The 24,647-nt window shown below is 47.2% G+C and overlaps 1 protein-coding gene across 2 annotated transcripts in view; it reads right to left on the reverse strand.

The window, feature by feature from the left end:
• Nucleotides 1–21,093: 21,093 nt before the first annotated feature.
• Nucleotides 21,094–24,647, reverse strand: part of LOC139278135 (neurofilament heavy polypeptide-like) — a 108,797-nt gene continuing 105,243 nt past the window's right edge. For both annotated transcript variants that reach the window (XM_070896799.1, XM_070896793.1), the window contains one exon: nt 21,094–22,242. In XM_070896799.1, the coding sequence (XP_070752900.1) occupies nt 21,251–22,242 (992 nt within the window). In that variant the 3' untranslated portion in view covers nt 21,094–21,250. The remainder of the gene's footprint in view (nt 22,243–24,647) is intronic.

The following is a 24,647-nucleotide window of genomic DNA, read 5'->3' on the forward strand; positions in this document are numbered from 1 at the left end:
TCGGTGTGAGCTCCGGGTGTGACCCGCCGCTCCGGGTGTGACCCGCCGCTCCCGGTGTGAGCTCCGGGTGTGACCCGCCGCTCCGGGTGTGAGCTCCGGGTGTGACCTGCCGCTCTCGGTGTGAGCTCCGGGTGTGACCCGCCGCTCTCGGTGTGAGCTCCGGGTGTGACCCGCCGCTCCGGGTGTGAGCTCCGGGTGTAACCCGCCGCTCCGGGTGTGACCCGCCGCTCTCGGTGTGAGCTCCGGGTGTGACCCGCCGCTCCGGGTGTGAGCTCCGGGTGTGACCCGCCGCTCCCGGTGTGTGATCCCGCTGCACTGGTTGTGCTCCCGGTGTGAGCTCCGGGTGTGACCCGCCGCTCCGGGTGTGAGCTCCGGGTGTGACCTGCCGCTCTCGGGGTGAGCTCCGGGTGTGACCCGCCGCTCCCGGTGTGTGCTCCGGGTGTGTGATCCCGCTGCACTGGTTGTGCTCCCGGTGTGAGCTCCGGGTGTGACCCACCGCTCCGGGTGTGAGCTCCGGGTGTGACCCACCGCTCCGGGTGTGAGCTCCGGGTGTGACCCGCCGCTCTCGGGGCCGCGCCGGTTGACGGCTCTCGGCACGCGGCCGTTCCCGCCCGATCGTGATGTCACTGCGCAGGCGCAGAGACTCTGCAAGATGGCGCCGGCGCCGGAGCCCCGCGCGGAGCCGCCGCTGAGGGAAGCTGGAGTAGGAGCAGCCGCCGCTGCCGCCAATCCCGGTATACACACCCATACAACATAGCCATCAACGTATCCCCATCCAGGCTACTACCGCTTCATTTCACACCTCACCATTTCAGTAGATGATGGGGGGGGACCAGGCCCCAAATGGGTCCTCGGTGCTCGAGTAGGATCTGGCGTCGCGCCCTCGCCCGCACGCGCCGCCTTTTGAATTGCAACGGTCCAGTGAGCTGCGCGCGCAGCTCCTGGCCCGGGATTGTTGACGTCATCTCACGGCCCAGGCCGGCACGTGAATGCTGTCCATCAAAGCTCAAAGCCCCGCCTACCTCTCGCTCTCTCTGCCCCCCCCCCCCCCCCCCCCGCAGGGTTGTGACTGCAGAAGTCTTGTGATCTACAAAACACCTTGATGGCCAGGGGGGGGGTCACCATCATCATCGGCGGCCCCTCGGGATCGAGGAAGACTTGCTTCCACTCTTAACATGAGTCCTTAGGTGGCTGAACAGTCCAATACAAGAGCCACAGTCCCCGTCACAGGTGGGACAGACAGTGGTTTGGTGAAAGGTTGGTGGGGAGCCTGGTTTGCCTGCGCTTGTTTTCTGCATGCTCTTGGCGACGAGACTCGAGGTGCTCAGCGCCCTTCCGGATGCACTGCCTCCACTTAGGGCCGACTGGTCTTTGGCCAGGGACTCCCAGGTGTCAGTGGGGATGTTGCTCTTTATCAGGAGGGCTTTGAGGGTGGTCCCTATAACGTTTCCTCTGCCCACCTTTGGCTCCTTTGCCGCGAAGGAGTTCCGAGTAGAGCGCTTGCTTTGGCAGTCTCGTGTCTGGCATGCGGACATTGTGGCCTGCCCAGCGGAGCTGATCGAGTGTGGTCAGTGCTTCAATGCTGGGGATGTTGACCTGGTCGAAGACGCTAATGTTGGTGCGTCTGTCCTCCCAGTGGATTTGTGGGATCTTGCGGAGACATCCCAGGGGATATGGCACCATTTGTTCATAGGATGTGGGCATCGCTGGCAAGGCCATCATTTATTGCCCATAAAATCCCTAATCACCCTCGAGAAGGTGGTGGTGAGCCGCCTTCTTGAACCGCTGCAGTCCGTGTGGTGAAGGTGCTCCCACAGTGCTGTTAGGGAGGGAGTTCCAGGATTTTGACCCAGCGACGATGAATGATCTGACGATATATTCAGGATGGTGTGTAACTTGGAGTGTGTTATGTATGCAACACCTTGTAACCAGCATTCTACAACCACCAGAGGGTGCATCTTTTGGGAGTCCCAAGGGAGTCCCAAGCATCCCTTGGAAGCACTGTATATAAGCAGGCCACCCATGCTGTGCCGGCACTCTGGAGTCAGAATAAAGAGACTAAGGTCACACTTACTCAAGTCTACAGTACTCAATCACATTGCTTATTTGAGACAGAACAGCTTGCGACGAGTAATAGATAACGAACCATCACGCGCAAATGCAGAGAACTGTTGGTATCCTGGAGAAATTCTCCGAAGGTGACGATTGGGAAGCCTTCGTGGAGCGACTCGATCAATACTTCGTGGCCAACGAGCTGGAAGGGAATGAGAACGCTGCCAAATGAAGGGCGATCCTCCTCACTGTCTGCAGGGCAACAACCTATGGCCTCATGAAGAATCTTCTTGCTCCGGTGAAACCAACAACCAAATCGTATGAAGAACTGTGTACGCTGGTCTGGGAGCACCTAAATCTGAAGGAGAGCGTTCTGATGGCAAGGTATCGATTTTATACATGTCAACGGTTTGAAGGCCAGTAAGTGGCGAGCTACGTCGCCGAACTAAAGCGCCTTGCAGGACATTGCGAATTTGATGGATTTCTGGAGCAAATGCTAAGAGACTTTTTTGTGCTTGGCATTGGCCATGAGGTTATCCTTCGCAAACTATTGACTGCTGAACACCGAACCTGAGCAAAGCCATAATGATAGCCCAGGCATTTATGTCCACCAGCGATAACACCAAACAAATTTTGCAGCATAAAGATGCATCGGCAAGTACTGTACACAAAGTAACGTCGTTTTCAGGCAGGAATGCATATGGAAGAACATACACACCTGCAGCTGCACGACCTCAGATGACTCAGAGTCCACCATCAAGCGTCAATGCGAGGCAGTTAACATCTTGTTGGCGCTGCGGAGGTGATCATTGAGCCCATCAATGCCTCTTCAAACGTTATGCGTGCAAAGGCTGTGGAACAATGGGACACCTCCAGCGAATGTACAGACGAGCTGCAAACCCTGCAAACCATCACGTTGCAGAGGAAGACCAATCCATGGCGGATCAAACTGAACTAGAGACTCAAACCGAGGAGGCAGAAGTGTACGGGGTACACACCTTCACCACGAAACGTTCACCGATCCTGTTAAAAGTTGAACTGAACGGAATTACAGTATCCATGGAATTGGACATGGGTGCGAGTCAGTCTATCATGAGCAAAAAGGCCTTTGAGAGGCTGTGGTGCAATAAGGCACAAAGGCCCAAGCTGAGCCCTGTTCATACCAAGCTGAGAACTTACACTAAAGAGCTGATCCCTGTAATTGGCAGTGCAGCAGTAAAAAGTCTCCCATGATGGAGCGGTGCACAAACTACCACTATGGATTGTACCAGGAGATGGTCCCACACTGTTCGGCAGAAGCTGGCTGGGAAAAATCCGCTGGAACTGGGACGACATCGAGCGCTTTCGTCCATCGATGACGTCTCATGCCCAGGTTTTGAGCACTTTCCCGTTGTTGTTTGAGCCAGGTATCGGAAATTTCTCACCATCGAACCCTTGCAGAACTTGGAAGAGGTTCTAAGTCGGCTAGATCGTGTGGGACTCAGGTTGAAACGCTCGAAATGTGTTTTCCTGGTACCAAAAGTCGAGTTGTTAGGGAGAAGAATCGCGGCAGATGGCATCAGACCCACCAACGCCAAGATGGAGGCCATCAAGAACGTGCCAAGACCACAGAACGTGACGGAGCTGCGGTCGTTCCTGGGACTCCTCAATTATTTTGGTAATTTCCTACCCAGGTTAAGCTAGAACCTCTACATGTGTTGCTACACAAGGGAGATGACGGGGTATGGGGGAAATCACAAGAGACTGCTTTTGAGAAAGCCAGAAATCTGATATGTTCCAACAAACTGGTTGTTCTGTATGACCCATGTAAATGTTTAGTGCTAGCTTGCGATGCGTCTTCATAAGGGGTCGGGTGTGTGTTTCAACAAACAAAGGAATCGGGAACATTGCAACTGGTCACTTATGCATCCAGGAGTTTGTCCAAGGCCGAAAGGGCCTACAGCATGATTGAAAAAGAAGCTCTGGCATGCATTTACAGTGTGAAAAAAATGCACCAGTATCTGTTTGGGCTTAAGTTCGAGTTAGAAACTGACCATAAGCTGCTCATATTGCTATTCTCAGAGAGCAAAGGTATTAATACTAATGCCTGCATATAACTATTTAATTCGCCATAGGCCAGGCACAAAGAACTGCACTGATGCTCTCAGTCAGCTACCATTACCCACCACCGGGGTGGAAATGGCACAGCCTGCAGACTTGCTCTTGGTGATGGATGCATTTGAAAATGAAAAGTCACCCGTTACGGTCCGCCAGATCAGGACCTGGACCAGCCAGGACCTTTCACTGTCCCTTGTAAAAAACTGTGTCCTCCATGGGAACTGGTCCAGCGTCCCAGCGGAGATGCATGAAGAGATCAAGCCGTTTCCAGCGGCGCAAAGATAAAATGTCCATACAGGCGAACTGTCTTTTGTGGGGTAATCGCGTGGTTTTTCCTAAGAAAGGCAGGGAAACGTTCATACGTGACCTACACAGTACCCACTCAGGCATAGTAATGGTGAAAGCTATAGCCAGATCCCATGTGTGGTGGCCCGGCATTGACTCAGATTTGGAGTCTTGCGTGCATCAGCTAGTAATGCACCCAGGGAGGCACCGCTAAGTTTGTGGTCATGGCCCTCCAAATCATGGTTTAGGATCCACGTTGACTTCGCTGGCCCGTTCTACGCAAAATGTTTTGGGTTGTTGTGGATGCTTATTCAAAATAGATTGAGTGTCTAATAATGTCTGTAAGCTTGTCCACTGCCACCATCTAAAAGCCTATGAGCCATGTTTGCAGTTATAATGGGTGACTTTAATATGCACATAGATTGGGTTAACCAAACTGGAAGCAATACAGTGGAGGAGGATTTCCTGGAGTGCATAAGGGATGGTTTTTTAGACCAATATGTCGAGGAACCAACTAGGGGGGAGGCCATCTTAGACTGGGTGTTGTGTAATGAGAGAGGATTAATTAGCAATCTCGTTGTGCGAGGCCCCTTGGGGAAGAGTGACCATAATATGGTGGAATTCTGCATTAGGATGGAGAATGAAACGGTTAATTCAGAGACCATGGTCCAGAACTTAAAGAAGGGTAACTTTGAAGGTATGAGGCGTGAATTGGCTAGGATAGATTGGCGAATGATACTGAAGGGGTTGACTGTGGATGGGCAATGGCAGACATTTAGAGACCGCATGGATGAACTACGACAATTGTACATTCCTGTCTGGCGTAAAAATAAAAAAGGGAAGGTGGCTCAACCGTGGCTATCTAGGGAAATCAGGGATAGCATTAAAGCCAAGGAAGTGGCATACAAATTGGCCAGAAATAGCAGCGAACCCGGGGACTGGGAGAAATTTAGAACTCAGCAGAGGAGGACAAAGGGTTTGATTAGGGCAGGGAAAATGGAGTACGAGAAGAAGCTTGCAGGGAACATTAAGACGGATTGCAAAAGTTTCTATAGGTATGTAAAGAGAAAAAGGTTCGTAAAGACAAACGTAGGTCCCCTGCAGTCAGAATCAGGGGAAGTCATAACGGGGAACAAAGAAATGGCGGACCAATTGAACAAGTACTTTGGTTCGGTATTCACTGAGGAGGACACAAACAACCTTCCGGATATAAAAGGGGTCGGAGGGTCTAGTAAGGAGGAGGAACTGAGGGAAATCCTTATTAGTCGGGAAATTGTGTTGGGGAAATTGATGGGATTGAAGGCCGATAAATCCCCAGGGCCTGATGGACTGCATCCCAGAGTACTTAAGGAGGTGGCCTTGGAAATAGTGGATGCATTGACAGTCATTTTCCAACATTCCATTGACTCTGGATCAGTTTCTATGGACTGGAGGGTAGCCAATGTAACCCCACTTTTTAAAAAAAGGAGGGAGAGAGAAAACGGAATTATACACCGGTCAGCCTGACATCGGTAGTGGGTAAAATGATGGAATCAATTATTAAGGATGTCATAGCAGTGCATTTGGAAAGAGGTAATATGATAGGTCCAAGTCAACATGGATTTGTGAAAGGGAAATCATGCTTGACAAATCTTCTGGAATTTCTTGAGGATGTTTCCAGTAGAGTGGACAAGGGAGAACCAGTTGATGTGGTATATTTGGACTTTCAGAAGGCTTTCGACAAGGTCCCACACAAGAGATTAATGTGCAAAGTTAAAGCACATGGGATTGGGGGTAGTGTGCTGACATGGATTGAGAACTGGTTGTCAGACAGGAAGCAAAGAGTAGGAGTAAAAGGGGACTTTTCAGAATGGCAGGCAGTGACTAGTGGGGTACCGCAAGGTTCTGTGCTGGGGCCCCAGCAGTTTACACTGTACATTAATGATTTAGACGAGGGGATTAAATGTAGTATCTCCAAATTTGCGGATGACACTAAGTTGGGTGGCAGTGTGAGCTGCGAGGAGGATGCTATGAGGCTGCAGAGCGACTTGGATAGGTTAGGTGAGTGGGCAAATGCATGGCAGATGAAGTATAATGTGGATAAATGTGAGGTTATCCACTTTGGTGGTAAAAACAGAGACAGACTATTATCTGAATGGTGACAGATTAGGAAAAGGGGAGGTGCAAAGAGACCTGGGTGTCATGGTACATCAGTCATTGAAGGTTGGCATGCAGGTACAGCAGGCGGTTAAGAAAGCAAATGGCATGTTGGCCTTCATAGCGAGGGGATTTGAGTACAGGGGCAGGGAGGTGTTGCTACAATTGTACAGGGCCTTGGTGAGGCCACACCTGGAGTATTGTGTACAGTTTTGGTCTCCTAACCTGAGGAAGGACATTCTTGCTATTGAGGGAGTGCAGCGAAGGTTCACCAGACTGATTCCCGGGATGGCGGGACTGACCTATCAAGAAAGACTGGATCAACTGGGCTTGTATTCACTGGAGTTCAGAAGAATGAGAGGGGACCTCATAGAAACGTTTAAAATTCTGACTGGGTTAGACAGGTTAGATGCAGGAAGAATGTTCCCAATGTTGGGGAAGTCCAGAACCAGGGGACACAGTCTAAGGATAAGGGGGAAGCCATTTAGGACCGAGATGAGGAGGAATTTCTTCACCCAGAGAGTGGTGAACCTGTGGAATTCTCTACCACAGAAAGTTGTTGAGGCCAATTCACTAAATATATTCAAAAAGGAGTTACTACTAGGGGAATCAAGGGGTATGGTGAGAAAGCAGGAATGGGGTACTGAAGTTGCATGTTCAGCCATGAACTCATTGAATGGCGGTGCAGGCTAGAAGGGCCGAATGGCCTACTCCTGCACCTATTTTCTATGTTTCTATAACATCACTTCCCCCCCCCCCCCCCGACGATCTAGCCGACTTAGAACCTCTTCCAAGTTTTGCAAGGGTTCGATGGTGTCCCGATCTGTGATCAATATGTCGTCCTGGAAAACCGTGGTGCGCGGAACCGACTTTAGCAGACGCTCCATGTTCCTTTGAAAAATAGCCGCGGCCGATCGAATCCCAAACGGTCATCTATTGTAGATGAACAGACCTTTGTGCGTGTTGATGCAGGTAAGGCCTTTTGAAGATTCCGCCAGCATCTGCGTAATGTAGGCCGAGGTCAGGTCCAACTTGGTAGTTCCTGCCAGCGTCGCAAATAGGTCGTCTGCCTTGGGTAGCGATCACGGCATGCCTGATGTCCTTGTCAGCGACAATGGGCCGCGGTTCACCTGCGCTGAATTCAAGGAATTCATGACCCGCAATGGGATCAAGCACGTCATATCTGCCCCGTTCAAGCCCGCATCTAACGGCCAGGCAGAACGGGCAGTCCAAACCATCAAGCAAAGCTTGAAACGCGTGTCGGAAGGCTCCCTGCAGACACGCCTGTCCCGAGTCCTGCTCAGCTACCACACAAGACCCCAGTTGCTCACCGGGGATCCCCCTGTCGAACTGCTCATGAAAGGGCACTCAACACAAGGCTGTCTCCAGTCCACCCTAATCTCCATGATCATGTCGAGGGCAGGCGGCATCAACAAAACATGTACCATGATCGCACGAATTTGTCACGCGATATTGAAATCAATGACCCTGTATTTATACTCAACTATGGACATGGTCCCAAATGGCTTGCTGGCACTGCCGTAGCCAAAGAAGGGAGGAGGGTGTTTGAGGTCAAACTTGCAAATGGACTAACTTGCAAAAAGCATTTGGACCAAACCAAACTACGATTCACAGACAGCCATGAGCAACCTGAAGAGGACACCATCAACTTCGACCCTCCGATACACACACAAGTGGCAACCGACATCACGGTTGACCACGAAGTTGAACTCATCATCCCCAGCAGCCCAGCAAGGCCAGCTGCACAGCAGCCCAGCGAAGGCCCAACCAACTCACCGAGACGATCGACTAGGAAGCGGAAAGATCGTCTCACCCTGTATATAAGTGTACCATTGACTTTGGGGGGGAGGGGGAAGTGATGTTATGTATGCAACACCTTGTTACCAGCATTCTATCACCACCAGAGAGCGCATCTGTTGGAGTCGCAAGGGATCCCAGCATCCCTTAGGAGCACTGTATATAAGCAGGCCTCCCATGCTGTGCCGGCACTCTGGAGTCAGAATAAAGAGACTAAGGTCACACTTACTCAAGTCTACAGTACTCAGTCACATTGCTTTTACTGTGTTCCTAACACAGATGGGACTGCACACAGGGAGGTTAAAGTAACAGTGACCTCAGTCTTTATTAAGACACTCCAGAGTGAGGAACAGGCTTATATACAGTGCTCCCAAGGGATGCTGGGATCCCTTGGGACTTCAGGGGATGCACTCCCTGGTGACGGAACATGGGAGTGCATGCTTTACAGATATACAACAGCTTTATTTGAGACATAACGGAGGTGATGGTGTTCCCATGTGCCTGCTGCCATTGTCCTTCTAGGTGGTAGAGGTGGCGGGTTTGGCAGGTGCTGCCGAAGAAGCCTTGGCGAGTTGCTGCAGTGCATCGTTTAGATGGTGTAAATATTTGTAGGGGGTGGTCTGTGGGGTCAGGTTCACTTTTGACCTGATCGGTTCGAATTGCTCCCACTCCCTGGGTTCTAGACTTTGGATTTATTTGGGGATGTGACAAAGTGCAAGAGACAACTGGTTTTGGTGCTAAGAACTTCGATTTTATTAAGGACAAGAAAGTACAATGTCAAAGCTTGCAGTCACTGGAATAAAGAACACTGTATCACACATTCAAAAGGGATTACAGAAAATAATACACCTCCCACCTCCCAACGCCTAACTGACTAGGTTGAACTCCAGGGCAAACAGGGATTATGCTCACCAATCCTTTTATTGTCAGTTGGCGGTGGTTCACGATTTCGGGGTTGCTGGACTCTAAGTTCTGCTTGCCGTACCCCGAATGTCGTGGAAGACTTCTTACTGCGCAGTCCTTAGTTGGGTGGTGTCCGCTGATGCGGTAGGGTGCGTATTGGATGTATGGAGTGAGTACCCACTTTCTTCCGTCAGCAGTAGGTTTTAAAGTTCTTTTGGTAATGTTTCACCTATTGGTAGCTAGGAACAGATTGCAGAGTGGAAACTTTTGAATCTTCGGTATCTTCTTGAGTTTTGTTCTTAGAATTTATCGATCGCGGTGGTTTCGATATTACCACGTTGGCTGTAGTCAGTCGCTGCCGCGCTGGCGATGTCCGAAGTTACTGGGAACTGCTTTTCTCTGCCTTGATGATGTTCTTCCTTCCTCTTCGGTAGCAGAGTAGTGTAGCCCAGGAGTGTCGTCGAGGCTGCAAATGTTGGTGCTCAGAAGAGCTGCATAGAAGGCTGTGTAGCAAGCTCTCTGGAAGGCTCGTTAACGCTGCTGCGGTGGTCTCCTTCTACCCCCATAAAACGGCCCCAGTTATACTTTGGGAGTCATTCTAATCTGCGAGCCAAATCAGCCCTGATTCTTTGTCTTAATTTTGGTGGGTTTGATATTTCTTTGTCATATTTTGGTGGGCTCATTAATGGTAACCTGTCTCGGTGGTGTTGATCTGTCGATTTTGTTTCTTGATCGGGAAAATTAGTTTTGGTATTTGCGATGTCTGCCTAGGCCTGGGTTTTCCATCCCAAAGATGGGCTATTAACATTATGTATGCGCTGGATGGGTTTCCTGCTCAGAGTGATGGCTGGCTATCTCTGGGTCGATTGTTGCTATATTAATGTCTCCCGGGGAGAAGAGTTTTCGAGTGTATACAATTCTCCAGAGATTTTTTTAGCTTCAATACCCCAGACAGTTTCAATACCCAAAGACTGGCTTCTTTAGAGGTTAGTTGTCCCTTAGTTTTGCAGCCCTTTTCACTGACCCAATATGCCTTGTAAAATCCCAAATTTGGTTAAAACTCGTAGTTTCTTCCATGTGCATTTTAGGATCCCAAACTTTTTAGCTGATAGTTCCAAATCGAATTTATTTTCCAATGAGTCCAAACACTGGGGTGTTTTGCGAATATTGCAATCTTACAGTTCAAGGTGGTGGATGGGTTGCCAATCAAATGGGCTGCTTTGTCCTGGATGGTGTCGAGCTTCTTGAGTGTTGTTGGAGCTGCACTCATCCAGGCAAGTGGAGAGTATTCCATCACACTCCTGACTTGTGCCTTGTAGATGGTGAAAAGGCTTTGGGGAGTCAGGAGTGAGACACTCGCTCCAGAATACCCAGATTTGATGCCACAGCATTTATGGTACTGCACGAGTAATCCAGAGGCCTGTACTAAATAACTCACTGACACGAATTCCAATCCCACTACGGCAGCCGGGCGGAATTTAAATTCAGTTAATTAATAAAGCTGGATTTAAAAATCTAGTATCAGTAATGGTGACCGGTAATTTAACTGCCCGATTATCATAGAATCATAGAACTTTACAGCATGGAAGGAGGCCATTTCGGCCCATCGTTTCCGCGCCGACCGACTAAGAGCTATCCAACCTAATCCCACTTTCCAGCTCTTGGTCCGTAGCCCTGTAGGTTACGGCACTTTAAGTGCACATCTTAAATATGGTGAGGGTTTCTGCCTCTACCACACTTTCAGGCAGTGAGTTTCAGACCCCCACTACCCTCTGGGTGAAGACATTTCCCTTCATATCTCCTATAAACCTCCCCCCAATTACTTTAAATCTATGTCCCCTGGTTGTTGACCCCCTCTGTCAAGGGAAACAGGTCCTTCCTATACACTCTATCCAGGCCCCTCATAATGTAATACACCTCAATCAGGTCTCCCCTCAGCGTTCTCTGTTCCAAAGAAAACAGACTGAGCATCTCCAATCTTTCCTCATAACCAAAACTCTCCAGTCCAAGCAACATTTTTGTAAATCTCCTCTGCACCCTTTCCAGTGCAATCACATCTTTCCTGTAATGTGGTGACCAGAACTGCGTCCTAACCAGTGTTTTATACAGTTCAAGCATAACCTCCTTGCTCTTGTATTCCATGCCTCGACTTATAAAGGCATGTATTCCATTTGCCTTCTTAACCACCTTATCTACCTGGCCTGCTACATTCAGGGATCTGTGCACTTGGACTCCAAGGTCCCTTTGTTCCTCTACACTTCTCAGTGTCGTACCATTTAATGTGTAATCCCATGCCTTGTTAGACCTCCCCAAATGCATTACCTCACACTTATCTGGATCGGGAGGGCGCTGAGCATCTCGAGTCTCATCACCGAGAGCATGCAGAAACCAAGCGCAGGCAGCAGAAAGAGCATGCGGCAAACCAGTCCCACCCACCCTGTCCCTCATTGACTGTCTGTCCCACCTGTGACTGTAGTTCTCGTATTAGCCTGTACAGTCACCTGAGAACTCATTTTTAGAGCAGTAGCGAGTCTTCCTCGATTCCGAGGGACTCCCTATGATGATGATGATAGACTTCCCCAAATGCATTACCTCACACTTATCTGGATTAAATTCCATTTGCCACTGTTCTGCCCACCCGAACCAGTACATTTATATCTTAGAAACATAGAAACAGCGCAGGAGGCCATTTCGGCCCATCGTGTCTGCACCGTCCAACATAGAGCCGCCCGGCCCGCGGTCAGCAGCCCTGCAGGTTACATATAAGCCTATGAACAATGGCGGAAAGGTAGAAGGCACCCAGCCCAACTAGTCAGCCCCACACAACTGCGACGCCCCTTATACTGAAACATTCTACACTCCACCCCAACTGGAGCCATGTGATCTCCTGGGAGAGGCAAACACCAGATAAAAAATCCAGGCCAATTGGGAAAAAAAATCTGGGAAAATTCCTCTCCGACCCATCCAGGCGATTAAAATTAGCCCAGGAGATCACCCTGGCCGTATTCAATTCCCTGCTGTACTGGCCGTATTCAATTCCCTGCTGTACTTACCATCATATCTGCGCCAGCCAACAAGAGGTTATCCAGTCTAATCCCACTTACCAGCTCTAGGTCTGTAACCCTGCAGGTTACAGCACTTTAAGTGCCCATCCAACCATCTTTTAAATGTGGTGAGGGTTTCTGCATCCACCACCCTTCCAGGCAATGAGTTCCAGACCCTCACAACCCTCTGCGTGAAGAAGACCCCCCTCAAATCCCCTCTGAACTTTCCACCAACCACCTTAAAACTATGCCCCCTCCACCAACGGAAATAGGCCCTTGCTAACAACTATATCCAGGCCCCTCAATGAGGTCCCCTCTCAACCTCCTCTGTTCCAATGAGAACAAACGCAGCCTATCCAATCTGTCCTCATAACTAAGATTCTCCATTCTAGGCAGTATCCTAGTAAATCTCCTCTGCACCTTCTCTACTGTAATCACGTCCTTCCTAAAATAGGGTGACCAGAACTGCACTCAGTACTCTAGCGGTGACCTAACCAGAGTATTATACAATTTAAGCATAGCCTCCCTGCTCTTGCATTCTTTGCTTCGACCAATAAAGGCAAGCATTCCATATGCCTTCTTAACCACCTTACCCATCTGGCCTGCTATTTTCAGGGATCTGTGGATAATCACTCCAAAGTCCCTTTGTTCATCTACACTTCTAAGTGGCCTACCATTTAATGTGTGTACCCTTTGCTTCTTACCTCTAAGCCAATTTTGGATCCAACTAGCCTCTTTGCCCTGGATCCCATGGGCTTTAACCTTTGTGGCCAGTCTATCATGGGGGACCTAATCAAAAGCTTTGCTAAAGTCCACATATACATCATACACACTGCCCTCATTGACCCTCTTGATTATCTCCTCAAAAAAAACAATCAGGTTGGTCTAATAGGGTCTTCCCTTAACAAATCCATGCTGACTATCCCTAATTAATCCTTGCCTTTCCAAATGTCGATTTATCTTGTCTTTAAGGATTTTTTCCAATAATTCTCCCATCACTGAGGTTAGGCTGACAGGCCTGTAATTACACGGCCTATCCCTTTCTCCCTTCTTAAACAAGGGTACCACATTAGTAGTCCTCCGGCACCATGCCCAAATCCAAAGAGGACTAGAAAATTATGGTGAAGGCCTCTGCTATTTCCTCTTTTATTTCGTCAATAGCCTAGGATGCATTTCATTCGGGCCTGGGGACTTGTCTACTTTCAAAGCTGCTAAACCCCTTAATACTTGCTCTCTCACTATGTTTATTTCATCCAGAATATCACACTCCTCTTCGATAGCCGTATCTGCATTGCCCCTTTCCATATGTGAAACAGATGCAAAGTATTAATTAAGAACCTTACCAGGGAGACAGAAGGAAACAAAAAGGAGACAAAAGCAAAAGACAGAAAGGAGATGAGTAAAAGTGGAGGGCAGAGAAACCCAAGGCAAAAAACAAAAAGGGCCACTGAATATAAAGGGGCTGCAGGAGGGGTCAAAACTAAAAATCATGGTTTAAAAACTAGTATTAAAACACTCTACCTAAACGCACGCAGCATTCGAAATAAAGTAAATGAGTTGACGGCACAAATCATTACAAATGGATATGATTTGGTGGCCATTACAGAAACGTGGTTGCAGGGTGGCCAAGACTGGGAATTAAACATACAGGGGTATCTGATGATTCGGAAAGATAGAAAAGAAGGGAAAGGAAGTGGGGTAGCTCTGTTAATAAAGGATGATATCAGGGCAGTTGTGAGAGACGATATTGGCTCTAATGAACAAAATGTTGAATCATTGTGGGTAGAGATTAGGGATAGTAAGGGGAAAAAGTCACTGGTGGGCGTAGTTTATAGGCCCCCAAATAATAACTTCACGGTGGGGCGGGCAATAATCAAGGGAATAATGGAGGCATGTGGAAAAGGAACGGCAGTAATCATAGGGGATTTTAACCTACATATCGATTGGTCAAATCAAATCGCACGGGATAGCCTGGAGGAGGAATTCATAGAATGCATACGGGATTGTTTCTTAGAACAGTATGTTACAGAACCTACAAGGGAACAAGCTATCTTAGATCTGGTCCTGTGTAATGAGACAGGAATAATAAACGATCTCCTAGTAAAAGATCCTCTCGGAATGAGTGATCACAGTATGGTTGAATTTGTAATACAGATTGAGGGTGAGGAAGTAGTGTCTCAAACGAGCGTACTATGCTTAAACAAAGGGATGAGGGCAGAGTTGGCTAAAGTAGACTGGAAACACAGACTAAACGGTGGCACAATTGAGGAACAGTGGAGGACTTTTAAGGAGCTCTTTCATAGTGCTCAACAAAAATATATTCCAGTGAAAAAGAAGGGCGGTAAGAGAAGAGATAACCAGCCGTGGATAACCAAGGAAATAAAGGAGAGTATCAAATTAAAAACCAATGCGTATAAGGTGGCCAAGGTTAGTGGGAAACTAGAGGATTGGGAAAATTTTAAACAGCAAAGAATCACTAAGAAAGCAATAAAGAAAGAAAAGATAGATTACGAAGGTAAACTTGCGCAAAACATAAAAACAGATAGTAAAAGCTTTTACAGATATATAAAATGGAAAAGAGTCACTAAAGTAAATGTTGGTCCCTTAGAAGATGAGAAGGGGGATTTAATAATGGGAAATGTGATAATGGCTGAGATCTTAAACAATTATTTTGCTTTGGTCTTCACAGTGGAAGACACAAAAACCATGCCAAAAATTGCTGGTCACAGGAATGTGGGAAGGGAGGACCTTGAGACAATCACTATCACTAGGGGGGTAGTGCTGGACAGGCTAATGGGACTCAAGGTAGACAAGTCCTCTGGTCCTGATGAAATGCATTCCAAGGTATTAAAAAAGATGGCGGAAGTTATAGCAGATGCATTCGTTATAATCTACCAAAATTCTCTGGACTCTGGGGAAGTACCAGCGGATTGGAAAGCAGCTAATGTAACGCCTCTGTTTAAAAAAGGGGGCAGACAAAAGGCAGGTAACTATAGGCCGGTTAGTTTAACATCTGTAGTGGGGAAAATGCTTGAAACTATCATTAAGGAAGAAATAGCGGGATATCTAGATAGGAATAGTGCAATCAAGCAGACGCAGCATGGATTCATGAAGGGGAAATCATGTTTAACTAATTTACTGGAATTCTTTGAGGATATAACGAGCATGGTGGATAGAGGTGTACCGATGGATGTGGTGTATTTAGATTTCCAAAAGGCATTCGATAAGGTGCCACACAAAGGTTACTGCAGAAGATAAAGGTACGCGGAGTCAGAGGAAATGTATTAGCATGGATAGAGAATTGGCTGGCTAACAGAAAGCAGAGAGTCGGGATAAATGGGTCCTTTTCGGGTTGGAAATTGATGGTTAGTGGTGTGCCACAGGGATCGGTGCTGGGACCACAACTGTTTACAATATACATAGATGACCTGGAAGAGGGGACAGAGTGTAGTGTAACAAAATTTGCAGATGACAAAGATTAGTGGGACAGCGGGTTATGTAGAGGACACAAGAGAGGCTGCAAAGAGATTTAGATAGGTTAAGCGAATGGGCTAAGGTTTGGCAGATGGAATACAATGCCGGAAAGTGTGAACTCATCCACCTTGGGGGAATAAAAACAGTAAAAGGGAATATTATTTGAATGGGGAGAAATTACAACATGCTGCGGTGCAGAGGGACCTGGGGGTCCTTGTGCATGAATCCCTATACAGGTGCAGCAGGTAATCAGGAAGGCGAATGGAATGTTGGCCTTCATTGCGAGAGGGATGGAGTACAAAAGCAGGGAGGTCCTGCTGCAACTGTATAGGGTATTGGTGAGGCTGCACCTGGAGTACTGCGTGCAGTTTTGGTCACCTTACTTAAGGAAGGATATACTAGCTTTGGAGGGGTATAGAGACGATTCACGAGGCTGATTCCGGAGCTGAGGGGGTTACCTTATGATGATAGATTGAGTAGACTGGGTCTTTACTCGTTGGAGTTCAGAAGGATGAGGGGTGATCTTATAGAAACATTTAAAATAATGAAAGGGATAGACAAGATAGAGGCAGAGAGGTTGTTTCCACTGGTCGGCGAGACTAGAACTAGGGGGCACAGCCTCAAAATACGGGGGAGCCAATTTAAAACCGAGTTGAGAAGGAATTTCTTCTCCCAGAGGGTTGTGAATCTGTGGAATTCTCTGCCCAAGGAAGCAGTTGAGGCTAGTTCATTGAATGTATTCAAGTCACAGATAGATAGATTTTTAACCAATAAGGGAATTAAGGGTTATGGGGAGCGGGTGGGTAAGTGGAGCTGAGTCCACGGCCAGATCAGCCATGATCTTGTTGAATGGCGGAGCAGGCTCGAGGGGCTAGATGGCCTACTCCTGTTCCTAATTTTTATGTTCAACATCTTCCGCCTCCACACAAAGATTACTCTCATGGACTCTAATATCCCTACTCTTTCTTTAGTTACCCTCTTCCTACAGTCCACAGCTTTCTTCTTCATTATTAACCACACAGCCAATTTTAGTGTCATCTGCAAACTTCTTAATCATACTCCCTATATTCAAATCTAGATCATTGAAAGTGGATAAATCCCCAGATACGGATGAAATTTTTCCCAGGCTGTTAAGAGAAACATAGAAGTTAGGTGCAGGAGCAGGCCATTCGGCCCTTCGAGCCTGCACCGCCATTCAGTAAGATCGTGGCTGATCATTCAACCTCAGTACCCCTTTCCTGCTTTCTCTCCATAACCCCTTGATCCCTTCGGCCATAAGGGCCATATCTAACTCCCTTTTGAATATATCTAACGAACTGGCCTCAACAACTTTCTGCGATAGAGAATTCCACAGTTAATCACTATCTGAGTGAAGAAGTTTCTCCTCATTTCGGTCCTAAAGGGCTTACCCGTTATTCTTAGACTGTGACCCCTGGTTCTGGAACTCCCCAGAAACGGGAACATTCTTACTGCCTCTAACCTGTCCAATCCCGTCAGAATTTTATATGTTTCTATGAGAACTTCTCTCATTCTTCTAAACTCCAGTGGATACAAGCCCAGATGATCCAGTCTCTCCTCATATGTCAGTCCTGCCATCCCAGGAATCAATCTGGTGAACCTTCGCTGTACTCCCTCAATAGCAAGAACGTCCTTCCTCAGATTAGGGGACCAAAACTGAACACAATATTCCAGGTGTGGCCTCACCAAGGCTCTGTACAACTGCAGTAAGACCTCCCTGCTCCTATACTCAAATCCTCTAGCTATGAAGGCCAACATGCCATTTGCTGCCTTCACCGCCTGCTCTATCTGCATGCCAACCTTCTATGACTGATGTACCACGACACCCAAGTCTCGTTGCACCTCCCCTTTTCCTAATCTCACCATTCAGATAATATTCTGACTTCCTGCTTTTGCCACCAAAGTGGATAACCTCACATTTATCCACATTATACTGCATCTGCCATGCATTTGCCCACTCACCTAACCCTGCAACCTTTTAGCATCCTCCTCACAGCTCACACCGCCACCCATCTTAATGTCATCTGCAAACTTGGAGATATTACACTCAATTCCTTCATCCAAATCATTAATGTATGTTGTAAATAGCTGGGGTCCCAGCACTGAACCCTGCGGCACCCCACTGGTCGCCATTCTGAAAAGGACCCATTTATTCCGACTTTCTGCTTCCTGTCTGCCAATCAATTCTCTATCCACGTCAATACATTACCCCCAATACCATGTGCTTTATTTTACACACCAGTCTCGTGTGGGACCTTGTCAAAAGCCTTTTGAAAGTCCAAATACACCAAATCCATTTGGAAAGCAGTGTCAGGATCGGTCCACATCAGCATAGATTTATGAAGGGGAATCATGCTTGAAACATCTTCTGGAATTTTTTGAGGATGTAACTAGTAGAGTGGACAAGGGAGAACCAGTGAATGTTGTGTATTTGGACTTTCAAAAGGCTTTTGACAAGGTCCCACACAAGAGATTGGTGTGCAACATCAAAGCACATGGTATTGGGGGTAATATACTGAGGTGGATAGAGAACTGATTGGCAGACAGGAAGCAGAGTCGGGATAAACGGGTCCTTTTCAGAATGGCAGGCAGTGACTAGTGGAGTGCCCCAGGGCTCAGTGCTGGATCCCCAGCTCTTTACAATATACATCAATGATTTGGATGAAGGAATTGAGTGTAATATCTCCAAGTTTGCAGATGAGACTAAAACTGGGTGGCGGTGTGAGCTGTGAGGGGGACACTTAGAGGCTGCAGGATGACTTAGACAGGTTCGGTGAGTGGGCAGATGCATGGCAGATACAGTATAATGTGGATAAATGTGAAGTTATCCACTTTGGGGGCAAAAACGCAAAGACAGAATATTATCTGAATGGTGGCAGATTAGGAAAAGGGGAGGTGCAATGAGACCTGGGTGTCAAGGTTCATCAGTCATTGAAAGTTGGCATACAGGTGCAGCAGGCGGTAAAGAAGGCAAATGGTATGTTGGCCTTCATAGCTAGGGGATTTGAGTATAGGAACAGGGAGGTCTTACTGCAGTTGTACAGGGTCTTGGTGAGGTCTCACCTGGAATATTGTGTTCAATTTTGGTTTCCTAATCTGAGGAAGGACGTTCTTGCTATTGAGGGAGTGCAGCGAAGGTTCACCAGACTGATTCCCGGGATGGCCGGACTGACATATGAGGAGAGATTGGATCAACTGAGCCTTTATACATTGGAGTTTGGAACGATGAGAGGGGATCTCACAGAAACATACAAGATTCTGGCGGGACGGGACAGGTTAGATGCGGGTAGATTGTTCCCGATGTTGGGGAAGTCCAGAACCAGGGGACACAGTCTTAGGATAAGGGTTAGGCCATTTAGGACTGAGATGAGGAGAAACTTCTTCACTCAAGAGAGTTGTTAACCTGTGGAATTCCCTGCCGCAGAGAGTTGTTGATGCCAGTTCATTGGATATATTCAAGAGGGAGTTAAATATAGCCCTTACGGCTAAAGGGATCAAGGGGTATGGAGAGAGAGCAGGAAAGGGGTACTGAGGTTGAATGATCAGCCATGATCTTATCGAATGGTGGTACAGACTCGAAGGGCCGAATGGCCTACTCCTGCACCTATTTTCTATGTTCTCCCTTGCCCACTCTACTAGTTACATCCTCAAAAAATTCTAGAAGATTTGTCAAGCATGGTTTCCCTTTCATAAATCCATGCTGACTTGGACCGATCCTGTCACCACTTTCCAAATGCGCTGCTATTTCATCTTTAATAATTGATTCCAACATTTTCCCCACCGATGTCAGGCTAACCGGTCTATAATTCCCGTTTTCTTTCTCCCTCCTTTTTTAAAAAGTGCTGTTACATTAGCTACCCTCCAGTCCATAGGACTGATCCAGAGTCAATAGAATGTTGGAAAATGATCACCAATGCAGCCACTATTTCTAGGGCCACTTCCTTAAGTACTCTGGGATGCAGCCTATCAGGCCCTGGGAATTTATCAGTCTTCAATCCCATCAATTTCCCCAACACAATTTCCTGACTAATAAGGATTTCCTTCAGTTCCTCCTTTTCGCTCGACCCTTGAACCCCTTGTATTTCCGGAAGCAACAGAGGATGTAGCAGAGGCTCTCATTTTCCAGTCCTCTCTGGCTACAGGTGTGATGCCAGAGGACTGCCAATGTTGTACCTTTGTCTAAAAAGGGAGAAAGGGATAGATCGAGTCATTACAGGCCAGTCAGCCTAACTTCAGTGATGGGAAAATTATTGAAAAATCCTGAGGGACAGGATAAATCTTCATTTAGAAAGACAGGGATTAATCAAGGACAGTCAGCATGAATTTGTTAAGGGAAGGTCATGTCTGATTAACTTGATTAAATTTTTCGAGGAGGTAACCAGGAGGATCAATGAAGGCAGTGCTTATGATGTCGTGTATATGGATTTTTGCAAAACTTTTGATAAGGTCCCACATGGCAGACTGGTCACGAAAGTAAAAGTCCATGGGATCCAGAGCAAAGTGGCAAGTTGGATCCAAAATTGTCTCGGAGACAGGAAGCAAAGGGTAATGGTTGATGGGTGTTTTTGTGACTGGAAGGCTGTATCCAGTGGGGTTCCGCAGGGCTCAGTGCTGGGTCCCTTGCTTTTTGTGGTATATATCAATGACTTGGACTTAAATGTGGGGGTATGATGCAGAGAGGATGTTTCCCCTCATGGGGGAATCTAGAACTAGGTGGCATAGTTTCAGAATAAGGGATCGCCCATTTAAAACTGAGATGAGGAGGAATTTCTTCTCTGAGGGTTGTAAATCTGTGGAATTCTCTGCCCAGAGAGCTGTGGAGGCTGGGTCATTGAATATATTTAAGGTGGAGATAGACAGATTTTTGAGCGATAAGGGAGTCAAAGGGTTATAGGGAGGGGGCGAAAAAGTGGTGTTGAGGCGAGGATCAGATCAGCCGTGATCTTATTGAATGGCGAAGCAGGCTCGAGGGGCCGAATGGCCTACTCCTGCTCCTATTTCTTATGTTCCCTCATGTGCATATCAAGCTTCCGCTTAAATGCTCATAATATGTGGCTTAATAAGTCTGGAAACTAGGACCAACAAGTCAATTTTTACAAACGGGGAAGAAACATCAAAATATTTACAATCTTTGCAAGTATTTAAGCAGGGATTAAATGTATTACCTTGCAATTAGTGGGTAACAGTGACTAGGACATTTCCAATAGATTAATAAACAGGAACCAGAAGGCAGAACTAATTGGCAATAAGATCTTTATTGCACACATTCTTACAAGTTTTTTTTTAAAGTACCAGGATTCACTAACATAACTACTGTCTTCAGTCTTTTCTTAGAGTGTTTTACTTAAGAAGACATACCCTACACTGTCTTTCCACAGGTCAGAAGAGGGTAGAAGGGTCCTGGGTTCTGTTATTCAGTCTGCTTATCCTTCTGCTTTTGGTTCTAGTGTTGTTTCTTCTGTTGTCGGTACTTCTGGTGATTTTGCTTCTGGTGTTGTTGCTTCTGATGTCGTTGCTTCTGGTGTCATTGCTCCTGGTGGCGTTGTTTCTGGTGATTTTGCTGGTGATTTTGCTTCTGGTGATTTTGCTGGTGACTTTGCTTCTGGTGATTTTGCTGGTGACTTTGCTTCTGGTGATTTTGCTGGTGACTTTGCTTCTGGTGATTTTGCTGGTGATTTTACTTCTGGCGATTTTGCTGGTGATTTTGCTTCTGGTGATTTTGCTTCAGGTGTCGCTGGCTTTGCTGACGCCACTGGTATTTGGCTTTTTGTTTCTTTAGCAGGCTTTGCTGCTCGCTTCTCATCTTCTCTTTGCTCCTTGGTCATAACATCAGCAAGAGATTTAATGCTGTCTAACAGACCATCCATCTTGCATCCCAATTCATCAATTCTGCCATTTACCCTTTGAAAGCCCTTATCAACAATGGAGGGCAACTGCTGGTCACTGCTTTTATCTTTCACGTCGGTTTTGCTGGATGTTGGAGCCTTTGCACTGTCTCCTGATCTTGATTCTTCTGTCTTTGAAGAACTTTCTCCTATCGGGCAGGCTGCTCCTGACTCTACTGCTTTCTCCTCTTCTGTGGCACCGGCCTTTGCAGCCTCTGCTGTCTGTGTAGAACTTTCTTCCCTCGGGCAAGAATCTGCATCTGGTGTCTTCTCCTCTTTTGCGGAATCAGCCTTTGCAGCCTCTGCTGTCTGTGTAGAACTTTCTTCCCTCGGGCAAGAATCTGCATCTGGTGTCTTCTCCTCTTTTGCGGAATCAGCCTTCGCAGCCTCTGCTGTTTTTGAAGAACTATCTTCCGGAGGGCAAGAATTACTTGGCCCCTTTGCGGAGGGAGCTGCTGAGTCATCCTCTTTACTTGGGTAAAACATTTGGCAGATAGCACTTTCTTCAGCCGTTCCAGGCTCCTGAATACCTACATTAGAAAACAAAGACTACAATATGAATGGAATCTAAAATGGGTACTAACAACAACTTATATTTGGACAGTAACTTTAACGTAACAGTAGGAAACAAATGAACCAAGTACTAGCAGAAGAATGATGAGAATTGACCAAATGCACAGCTAAAAATGCAGAGACAAGATGGTAGATGCGCCTGGGTGAGAAGTGTTAAGGCAGGAGATTGCACAGGACGCACAGATGATTGGTGCCGGGATATAGGGCTGCAGAAGGTTGAAGAGAAGAGTATGGCAAGGCCATGGTTTGGGGAGCAGTGCAGATCAACTAAGACATGAGCAATGGGCGAAGCAGGACATGAGTTTGGGATAAGATGCAGATGGCAGAGATTTGCATGAATGGAGTTTGTGTTGGGTTAAGCTCGATAGTCTAACGAGGGGGATACTGGGTAGGGAAGGGGGGCGTGGGGAAAGGGGGGCATGGGGAAGGGGGGGTGTGGGGGAGGGGAGGCGAAGGGAAGGGGGGCGTGGGGAAAGGGGTGTGTGGGGAAAGAGGGTGTATGGGGAAAGGGGTGTGGAGGGGAAGGGGGTGTGGGAAAGGGGGGGCGTGAGGAAGAGGGGGTGTGGGGAACAGGGGGCACCTTGGTCTCCCCAGTGACGCCCACGGATCATCTGATGCGATTTTCAGGCAGGTCTGTAAATAGGTAAGTGTTCCACTCGCCTGTACTGGGAGGCGAAGGCTGCTTAAATCTGTTAGTATGGGTCATTGTACCAGCCATGGAGCAACCTAACTGGCCCGGGAGAAGAAGAATTGGAGCAGCGCAAAAATAACGGAAGGTTCTAGGGCTGGAGGGAGGGTGGAGGGACGAGGCAATGGAGGATTTGATAACAAGAATGAGAATTTAAAAATCAAGGCATTGCCAGACTGGGAGCCAATGTAGGCCAGCAAACACAATGGTGATGGGTGAAAGGGATTTAATGCAAGTTAGGATATGGGCAGCAGAATTTTGGATTACCTCAAGTTTACGCAGGGTGCAAGGTGGGAGGCTGGATAGGGTAGCATTGGACTAGTTCAGTCTAGAGGTAACAAAGGCATGGATGAGGGTTTCAGCAGCAGATGAGCTGAGGCAGAAGAGACTAGCCCGATATTACAGAGTTGAAGTAGGCTACGAATGAAGGAGCACCTCATTAGGAAGTGTAAAGTATACACCATACACTGGGCCCCAACATTCCTCGGCAAGTACTTCACCTGTCAGAAAATTGGGGCTGAAGCCCCATTTTCCCTCCCATATTTCTGATAATTTTAACGCTTCATGTGAACATCCTACCGAGCTCCCAGCCACCTATTTAACGTTCTGACAAAAGGTCCACCTGAAACGTTAACTCTGTTTCTCGCTCCACAGATGCTACCTGACCTGCTGAGTCTTTCCAGCTTTTCTCTTTTTATTACCTATTTAACATAGATTAGAATGGGACCCAGTTGGCACTGAAGCCCTGAATTTCCTGTTATTATGCTTGCAATGCACTCAAGATAAGTTAGAATGCGAAATCTAAGGTGCAGATTGTAAGAATATTATGTTTTTATATTACTTTTATTTCTAACAAAGACAGATCAGTAATATAGACAGTGAATAATGTAGACCAAATTGGTTTAAATTGTGTTCTCGAAAAAACTGTCTTTCCCCCTCAATGGTGCTGATAACAAGGATGTGCATTTATACAGCGCCTTTAACTTAGTCTCAGCAGCAGATGAGCTGAGGTGGGAAGGAGTCAGTTGATGTTACAGAGGTGGAAGTAGGCGATCTTGTATATGTGGTCCGAAGCACATCTCGATGTCAAATACGACACCAAAGTTGAGGAAGGTCTGGTATAGCCTCAGATAGTTACCAGGGAGAGGGATGGAGTCGTTGGCTTGGGAACGGAGTTTGTGGCGGGGACTGAAGACAATGGCTTCAGTCTTCCCAATATTTAATTGGAGGAAATTTCTGCTCATCCATTATGGACTGGAGGGTAGTTAATGTAACACCACTTTTAAAAAAGGGAGGGAGAAAGAAAGCAGGTAATTATAAACCGGTTAGCCTAACATCAGTAGTGGGGAAAATGTTGGAATCAATTATTAAGGATGTCATAGCAGCGCATTTGGAAAGAGGAGACATGATCGGTCCAAGTCAGCATGGATTTATGAAGAGGAAATCATGCTTGACAAATCTTCTGGAATTTTTTGAGGATGTAACTAGCAGAGTGGACAAGGGAGAACCAGTGGATGTGGTCTATTTGGACTTTCAAAAGGCTTTTGACAAGGTCCCACACAAGAGATTGGTGTGCAAAATCAAAGCACATGGTATTGGGGGTAATATACTGACGCGGATAGAGAACTGGTTGGCAGACAGGAAGCAGAGAGTCGGGATAAAAGAGTCCTTTTC

This window comes from Pristiophorus japonicus, chromosome 1 (assembly GCF_044704955.1).
Source record: "Pristiophorus japonicus isolate sPriJap1 chromosome 1, sPriJap1.hap1, whole genome shotgun sequence".
Taxonomy (NCBI): domain Eukaryota; kingdom Metazoa; phylum Chordata; class Chondrichthyes; family Pristiophoridae; genus Pristiophorus; species Pristiophorus japonicus.